We start from the raw sequence: 8,092 nt of genomic DNA on the forward strand, positions 1-8,092 counted from the left end.
TTATTTTTAGAGCTATTGCAACAATGTGCAAATTTTTAAAATTTTTTCTTTCAGAAGTAGCTTGTTGGGCTTTTAGAATCAGCTACTATGTGTAGAGAATTTCCATTCTACTTAGGAATTATTTGAAATTTTTTGAATTCTGGATTTGGTGTTATTGTATGTCCTTTCTTCCATTAATGGATATCTGGGTTACTTTATTTGAAAATGCAAAGCAGATTATTTAAAAGTTTAGAAGTTAAGCTTTAATCTCGGTGGGAGAGGAAGGAACAGCAGCCTGGCATTACTGAAGAAAGGAAAAGGCACCAAGCTTGTCCTTCTGCTTCCTGGCACCCAGGTTGCCGTAGTGGCTTCCTGTGGTTGCTGTTGGATTCACGATCTGCCTGTCTGTCTCTGGTCTCACTTAGGTTTATCTTCGGGAAGCCCCTTGGCCATCTGCACAGTCGGAAATCAGGACAATAAGTGCTTATAAGACCCCCCGGGACAAAGTGCAGTGTATCCTGCGCATGTGCTCCACCATCATGAACCTCCTGAGTCTGGCCAACGAGGACTCTGTCCCCGGAGCAGATGACTTCGTGCCTGTTTTGGTATTTGTGTTGATAAAGGTGGGCCCCTCACTGTTATTAATGAGAAGAGTTTATTTGGCATTTCTGAGCAGGCTGGTGCAGGGCTCCCCCCACTCCAGGGACCTCGGCTCTTCCAGTCCCAAGCTCTGTGTTACCCAGAAAGAAAGAGTCTCGTGTGAGGTTTTGTTCTGTCCAGAAGTTACGGTTTTCAGAAGAAAGAATAGGAGGACCAGATTGCTAGATGAATGTTTCCAGCTGTTAGGTGCCTGAGGTTCTTGGTTGGGGCTTGGTTGTAATTACTGAGCGAATGAAGGAAGGAAGAATGAGGGCTCTTGTTTTATAATTGTGCCATATTATTTTAAAACATACTGACATCTCTCTCTTTTTTTAAAGATTTATTTATTTGCAGTGTCGGGGGGCATGAGTGGGGAGCAGCTGAGGGCGAGGATCTCAAGTAGACTCTGCACCGAGCACAGAGCCTGACGTGGGGCTTGATCACACAGCCCTGCGATCATGACCTGACCCAAAATTAAGAGTTGGACACTCAACTGATGGAGCCGCCCAGGCTCCCCCTATTTGTGGTATTTCTGCAATCCGAACTCTTAGCTCAGGCAGCAACCCCCGGGGGCCGTGTGCGCTCAGCCTTCGTAACTCCAGCTCTGGCCTCGCTCTTGTCTCCTCCACGTGGGGCGCGTTAGTTCGGTGCAGGGCCCCTTGGACGTGTTCTGAGGCACAGGCCTTGCCTTCTCCCAGCCACTTAAAACACCCATGTCCGTTCTTTTCACAGGAAGACAGTGAAAAAGTGAGAGATGTTCTGTGTTACCTCTGGCAACAGAGGGTATATTATCTTTTTAGTTTTTTTCTTTCTTGGCTGATTCTATCCAGACTTAGAAGTCACTTGGCATATAGCATTTTTTCCTTATCTAACATTTTGGAATCCTGGGATGTTGAGTAAGTCTGCTGGGATTAGTTCAGCCTCCTTCGGGACCAGTAAGCTTCAGTGACTTACAAGGTTGGAAAGCTCTAGATAGCCCAGCTGGCATTTGAACCTGAGTTACCTTTCCAGTGTTGCCCTTAGTGGCTAGGTGTTTCATCACTTCCAAAGAAGAATTTGGGGATTATTTTCAAAAAGGACTGGCATCTCTTTCACAGAAAAACATTTGAAGATGTTCACTTAGATGATTTTTGCAGAGCTATACATCTTGAGTATTTGACTCTCTCATTTTTCACTTCTCTAGGCAAATCCGCCCTGCTTGCTCTCCACTGTCCAGTATATCAGTAGTTTTTACGCCAGCTGTCTGTCTGGAGAGGAATCCTATTGGTGGATGCAGTTCACAGCAGCAGTGGAATTCATTAAAACTATTGATGACCGAAAGTGACCAAGACCAAGGCCCACCAAGGCCTCAGACTGTTAGGCGGGCAAACAGATCTCTTAGAAAATGTACCAGCTGCTTTGAAGGCTGAAGATTGTTTTTGTATAATATTGTACAGCATTCAGACATTTTAAAACAGATCTTTACTAAACAGATTAATGAGCTAACAAGCAGGTTCTCTTTTCTTTGGGCTCTTTTCCTTTCTGTTGCATATTTGGTTATTTTCTTGTCCCAAATAGAGAATTAGTACTGCAAAAAGGGACCACATTTTTCAGGTATTTTGAAATATTAAAAAACAGAACAAAATCTAGAATATTCCTAGATCTCCATTCATGGATACCCATTCTTTCCTTTTATTTAAAAAAAAATAAAAAGAACAGTACACCTCTTTTTAGATGCTGTCTAATCTTATATGCATCTAATGGAAGGAAGATACCAGTTGCACTGAGAATTATAATGGTGGTGACATTAGTGGCATTATCTATAAATACACTCACCGAAATGAAAAGCTAAGAAGGAAATGTAAATATAATATATATTTATATTTGATGTAATATGGACATCTTCAGATTCTAATAAACAAGGAGTATTGCTGATAGTAGGCTGTGATGTACCCTCTTGTGAAATGGTTTCCTGGACAAAGTTTAAGCTGAGCTTAAAAGCAGCAAACAAATACACAGAAATATTTATTAAAGTGGAAAACAGTTTCTTGAACTTTCTAGGTGTGGAGTTTGATGCACAAGACTGCCTCTGATGAGGGTATACTCACTTAGACATTCCTCACCACGGACGTCTTTGAGCCCACAGGAGGAAGGAGGTAGACCCTTTAATCGCCACGCATTGCGTACAAAGGAACAGTAGACACCTAATAGGTTACTGTGGTACTTCTTATCTGAAATACTAGATACAGTGTAGAAACCCCAAACTGAACTCCTTTCAAACCTTTAATTGTAATATATTTTTGATGATGATTCACATTGAATGACAGACCAGGAATTCAGTGAATGTCATTTTTTTAAAAACTGATTTGTATTGTCTGCTCTAGTGATACAGGTTTTACTAGTGATAAACTATTTTAACCAACCATATTATTCTTATGGAAAAAAGTCTATTTTGGCAGGTTTCTGTGCCTTTTATTTCCCTCTTCTGAACAAAAGTCTATGTTTCTGTATTTTGGTTTGATTGTATATTGATAATCAGGAATGGGTTTTGGTGTCTGAGAAATTGGCCATGGAGGCACACCAAAGCTTCAAGCACAAGTCCTGTACATAAGTCACGAGTGACTGGTTTCACTTTGTACATTTCCTAAACATGGGGAGCTGCTTTTATAACACACCTGGTCCTATACTTTGAGTCCCTTGTTGCGGGCAGCCTTTCGAGGCATTTTTAAGGGAACTGTGACAGACAGCCTTGAGCAGATGAATACAGAGGCTGTCTACTTCTCTCCAAGACCTCTGTGTTTAATTGTGCCTAAAGAAGCCAGAGTTTCTTTATGCCTCCACCTCTTCTCATTCATTTATTTAAAAATACCAAAATAACAAGTTGCATAGGAGTGTGGGATGTGGTTTCTGCCCTCTAGAGAGAGATCAGAATTCAACTAGTACTACAGAATGCCCTTTGGAATGTTAGGCCAAGCACTCTGTGTGGACTGTCAAACTTGCCTAGGCATTAGATTGTCAAATCCGATCATAACTACTTTATGAAACAAACAAACAGTCTGACACAATTTCTAAGACCTAGGGGGAGTCCATTTACTTCAGCATTTGATTCAATAAATGTTAAGTTGATAGAAGACTTGGAATAGTTGAAATGCATTATTGTGGGATTTCCTAGAGATTTTTTTTTTCTCCACATGGTTGCTACACCTCTGCTGTGTTATCACTATGGAAATAAATGTGAAGCTGTGGATGTGGCACAGGGCTCTTTTCTGGGGAGGAGAAGGCGGTGAGTTGGGTGTCTGGTTGCGCTGGAGGCAAGAGGTAAGAGCCAAGTGGTGCCGGAACCAGTGGCGAGGGTAGAAGCCCATAGACCTGGCGCCAGAGGATACCTCAGACAGGCAGGGGTTTGGGTCTCGCCTCAGGTGCTGGCCGGGCAGCGCAGCCCCGCTGTTTAAGGGGCAGTGACGTTTCCCTCTGGAACCCCCATGGGGAGCACGGACAAACCAGCATTCCCCGCTGCCGGTGTGATGGGGCATGACTAACCCCAGTGTTGTCTCTGAGTAGAGGAATTGGTAATGGCCTGGCCGTGGTAGGGCCTGGGACAGGCAGTGATTTGATTTCGCTCCTTCAGGAATGAAGAACAGTAGCTCTTTGGTTCTTATGACACTTCCTCCCAGGACCTGTATGAAGGATTTGTGCAAAAGTATAAAATGACCCACAGGAAACATTCAGTAGCCACTGATTATTACATGGAATTTGCAGCAATAATGAATGTTAAATGGAGAGAGAGTGGCTCAGTCCACTGAAATCTTACATAGTTTGTGTGTTAATGTTCTGTTTTTGGAAAACAGTAATAGGAATACAGATTGTCTTTCCTTGTGAAATTATTTTCTTTTTAAACCTGGTAAATGTTTCGTTTTCTCTCTCCACTTTAGTTCACATCTCAGCCGCAGTAATTGCTTTCTTCTGATTTTTCCTTTAAAAACCTGCTGATGGAAGCTTTTTTTATACAGACTTTAAATCGCTGTAGTAAGAGAATTAGGCTTTGTGAGGGATTGAAAATAGACATATTGCATGGTTTTTCTTTTCCTGTTGTGACCTGGAAGCCTTTGCAGACTTTCAGTCTGTGTCTTGCCGAGGTGCGTGAGCAAGAGAACAGACACCGCCCTGGATGGTAGCAAAGCTGTGCTGAGACCCTGTAGCCGACTGCGCATGCCTGTCCAGCGCCACTGTTGAGTCGCGGCCTTCGGGATTCTAATTTGGGCCAAGTCAAGGTCAACTCCATTTTTTAAATGGGGGAGGCTTTAAAGATTCCTTTCTCTGATGTGATTGGGTATGGAAAGGGGAAGTCGGACCACACTTGTTCAAAATTACTAGTGGATTGCATAGAAATGATAGAAATGTGGGGTTAGCTTCCTTCATGTGTGTCTTAGACTTTCTCTTCCTGTCTCTCCATATCCCCTTTATTTCTTTAAGGAAAAGTCTATATTTGCGGTCTTTAGTTCTTTTAAGTCTAGTGGATTTATTCTGTACATAATTGCCATGATTTGGGGGCGGGGATCAGAAACAATCTTATTGACGCTCACAGAATTTTTAGTAGATGAACAGTGATGACATATTCGAGATATTTTGAATGCCAAAATGCTTGAGAACTTTGCCAGATTAATACTTAATATGTTTTAGAATGTAGGTTACTGAAGAAGTAGGATGACCAAGAATAGCTCTATTACTCCTGAGAACACTCGGAGAAAGGAAAACAGTTTGCTTCAGTGTCGTGGTTGGTGTGGAGTCACCGTGATGCTGGTGTGTCCCACAGGCCTACGCTCAGCAAAGGTTAAGCTCAAGAGGGAGGAAGTCCTCTCTCCTGGGTTAACAGCGCAGACAGCGTGGGCAGTGGCCATGCACCTTAAGAATTCACCCTGCCGAGCGGATACGCTGTCTTACTTAACGGATTCTTGTGCTTCGCCTGTATTAAAAAGCGTCGGACTGCCTCTCCTTGAAACTGATAAAACCTTCTATAAGCCTCAGTTAATGAGCTTGCACAATCTTGTATATGTATAGGAAATTCCTGTCTTCCAATGTGACGACTAATGTATGGTACCATTCTGTAAAGCTGATTAAAAAGGGAGAGCAGTAGAATTCCCTGGATTTTATGTTTCCATTAACTATTTTGTATGCAGAAGTAGTTTCGAAAGTTTCTTTGACTTCAAATGTTACTAATTTCTCCATGATGATTCACACTCGTCTTTTTCATTTGAACCTCTAAGGATATTTGTTAAGTGTGGTCCAGGAGGGAATGCGCGTGAACTCACGGTTACTAACGCGATGGTGAACATTTACTGTTTTCACACAGTTCGTATCTGACCCTCGTGTTTGGTAGCTACTCGTCAGCCCTAGTTCTGCGAGCAGAAGTCCCCGTTCCGGTATTCACTGAAGCCTTTATTCACCTTTGCGGCTGAGGGGCGGTGCTGTTAGACCAGGAGCCCTCGTCACAGGCTGACTCTGCAGGCTTCCTCCACTGTCAGAAAGGTGCTTGCCCTATATTGATCACACCTTGTTTAGAAGGAAACAAAAAATTTCAATGGGGGTTCCATTTGCATCCAGTCTGCTCAGTATTAAAATTAATGCTATCACTTGCCTAAAACTGAAAATTGAATTCAGCTTTTCTTGCCAACTTGGCATTACCTGTGTGCTTGGACTTCTGTTATATTTGTACCCACTCAACCCCTCTCTCCAAGTAAGTGGCTCCATATGCTTTCCCGAAGGATGCTGAGCTGTGACACTGTTGAGCTAGGCTTTCCTGTAGGGCCGCCTGTAAGACATGTCATGATCCTGAGAAGCAAGATCATTTCTCAGAAGCACCTCTTGGCTATGAATGTGTCCTCTGCCTAGAGATGTAAAGATTCATTGAAGAGCTTTTGCTTCAGTCATTTCATTCCAGAAGAATCGTTTTCCATCTTCTTGGGGGTACCAAAATGCAGTATGTAGACTTAAAAAAAAATTTTGACCAAAGAGACCAGAAAATCTCTGGCCGTGGGGATCCTGAAAACATCTTCCACATTTGGGAATAGCTCTCAGTTCCGAGTCATTGAACCTGTTGTAGATGCTGAACATGAAAACCACAGTAGACTTATTTCTGTTAACTAGGAATTCAGCATATTGCTGGCCAAAAACATTAAATTTTATGTTCCTGTGAAAAGAGTATCTGATGTGATTTTTTTGAAGAAATCTCTATGCTCGACGTGGGTCTTAAACTCACGACCCTGGGATCAAGATTTGCGTGCTCCACCGACTGAGCCAGCCAGATGCCCCTTCTCATGTGATTTTTAAAAAATAGGTTATTTTCACCTCAGCTTTCCTTACTCCTCTTAATTTGTAGGTTTGACAAAAGCTTTGTAAGCAAGGCTGTTCTGTTGACTCATATATGTAGCCGCTGATGTTTCTTTGCCATTTCTGGGGAATTTAGTCAGGGAATCTGTCCTGACTCTCTCTGACCAAATGAATGACTTTCTCTGGGAGTGGGACCCAAAATTATGCTCTGTGGAGTTCTGTAAACCATTGCTGTCCAAACTTCCCTCTTGAGAATCACCTAGGACTCTTGTTTGTAAATCCAAGTTTATTAAAGATGGAACCAGGAATCTTTACATCTTTTAGTGATCACGCGGCTCTCGCTGTCTGAGCTAGAGAGTCAGGAAAAGACTCAACGTAAAAAAAGAAACCTAGAAGCCACCTTTCAAAGACCTGTATTACAGGTACTCAATCAGCTTTTAAGACGTGAGTCTGAAAAAAAAAAAAAAAAAGACGTGAGTCTGAGACTGCTGGCAGCTTGGTTCTGGGAAGATCTGGGAATCGTGTGCATTCACCGGGGCAGGTGGGTCAGGACCCCGTCATGACAGGTGGAAGAGACACACCCAGTCACAGTAGTTTCTCCAGCAACAGATGAGATGGGGCGTTGAGGCAATCCTGAAGCATACCAAGGAGGTGATGTCAGTCAAAAGATGACGTGGCACAGATACCATCATTCCAGGCAGGTCTCAGAGATGGGCCTATTGGTATATGAAGGATGGTCTGGAGTTTATGTGGAAGGGACAGTAGGCTATGGGGAGCTCACGGATATGGACAACGGAAGGTGACCAGCAACCACAGTCCTCGCTGATTTCTGAGTGAGCAAACAGCATGGAATGGATCATTTTTACTTGACCATTGTGTGGTAGTCTCATTTCCAAATCATGTATAGTCTTTATAATTTTTAAGGGCAAGAATTAAAAGTATTTTCTAGAAAAACAAAAGTAAGTCCTCCAGGTGACATTCTTACGGAAGTTCGGGGAGCCAGCATTTCACAAGGCGTGAACCAGGGGCCCCTCTGCACCACATACCTGGGAATGTCCATAACCTTGGGATCTCACCCCCTAACCCTTGAATCAGAATTTCTGGGGTGGGTGAGGGGGGGGCCTCCAGGAATCAGCATTCGTAGCAAGTCCTCCATGTGGCTGGTGCT

At 43.0% G+C, this 8,092-nt stretch overlaps 1 protein-coding gene across 6 annotated transcripts in view; it reads left to right on the top strand.

Annotated features, from left to right (window-relative positions):
• Positions 1-6,793, top strand: part of GAPVD1 (GTPase activating protein and VPS9 domains 1) — a 78,002-nt gene extending 71,209 nt beyond the window's left edge. For all 6 annotated transcript variants that reach the window (XM_045082395.1, XM_045082392.1, XM_045082390.1 and 3 more), the window contains 2 exons: positions 405-602; positions 1,802-6,793. In XM_045082395.1, coding sequence (XP_044938330.1) covers positions 405-602; positions 1,802-1,942 — 339 coding nt within the window. In that variant the 3' untranslated portion in view covers positions 1,943-6,793. The remainder of the gene's footprint in view (positions 1-404; positions 603-1,801) is intronic.
• The last annotated feature ends 1,299 nt before the right edge of the window (positions 6,794-8,092 follow it).

The sequence above is a fragment of the Mustela putorius genome, unplaced genomic scaffold (genome assembly GCF_011764305.1).
Source record: "Mustela putorius furo isolate JIRA1106 unplaced genomic scaffold, ASM1176430v1.1 tig00000596_pilon_pilon_pilon, whole genome shotgun sequence".
Taxonomy (NCBI): Eukaryota; Metazoa; Chordata; class Mammalia; order Carnivora; family Mustelidae; genus Mustela; species Mustela putorius.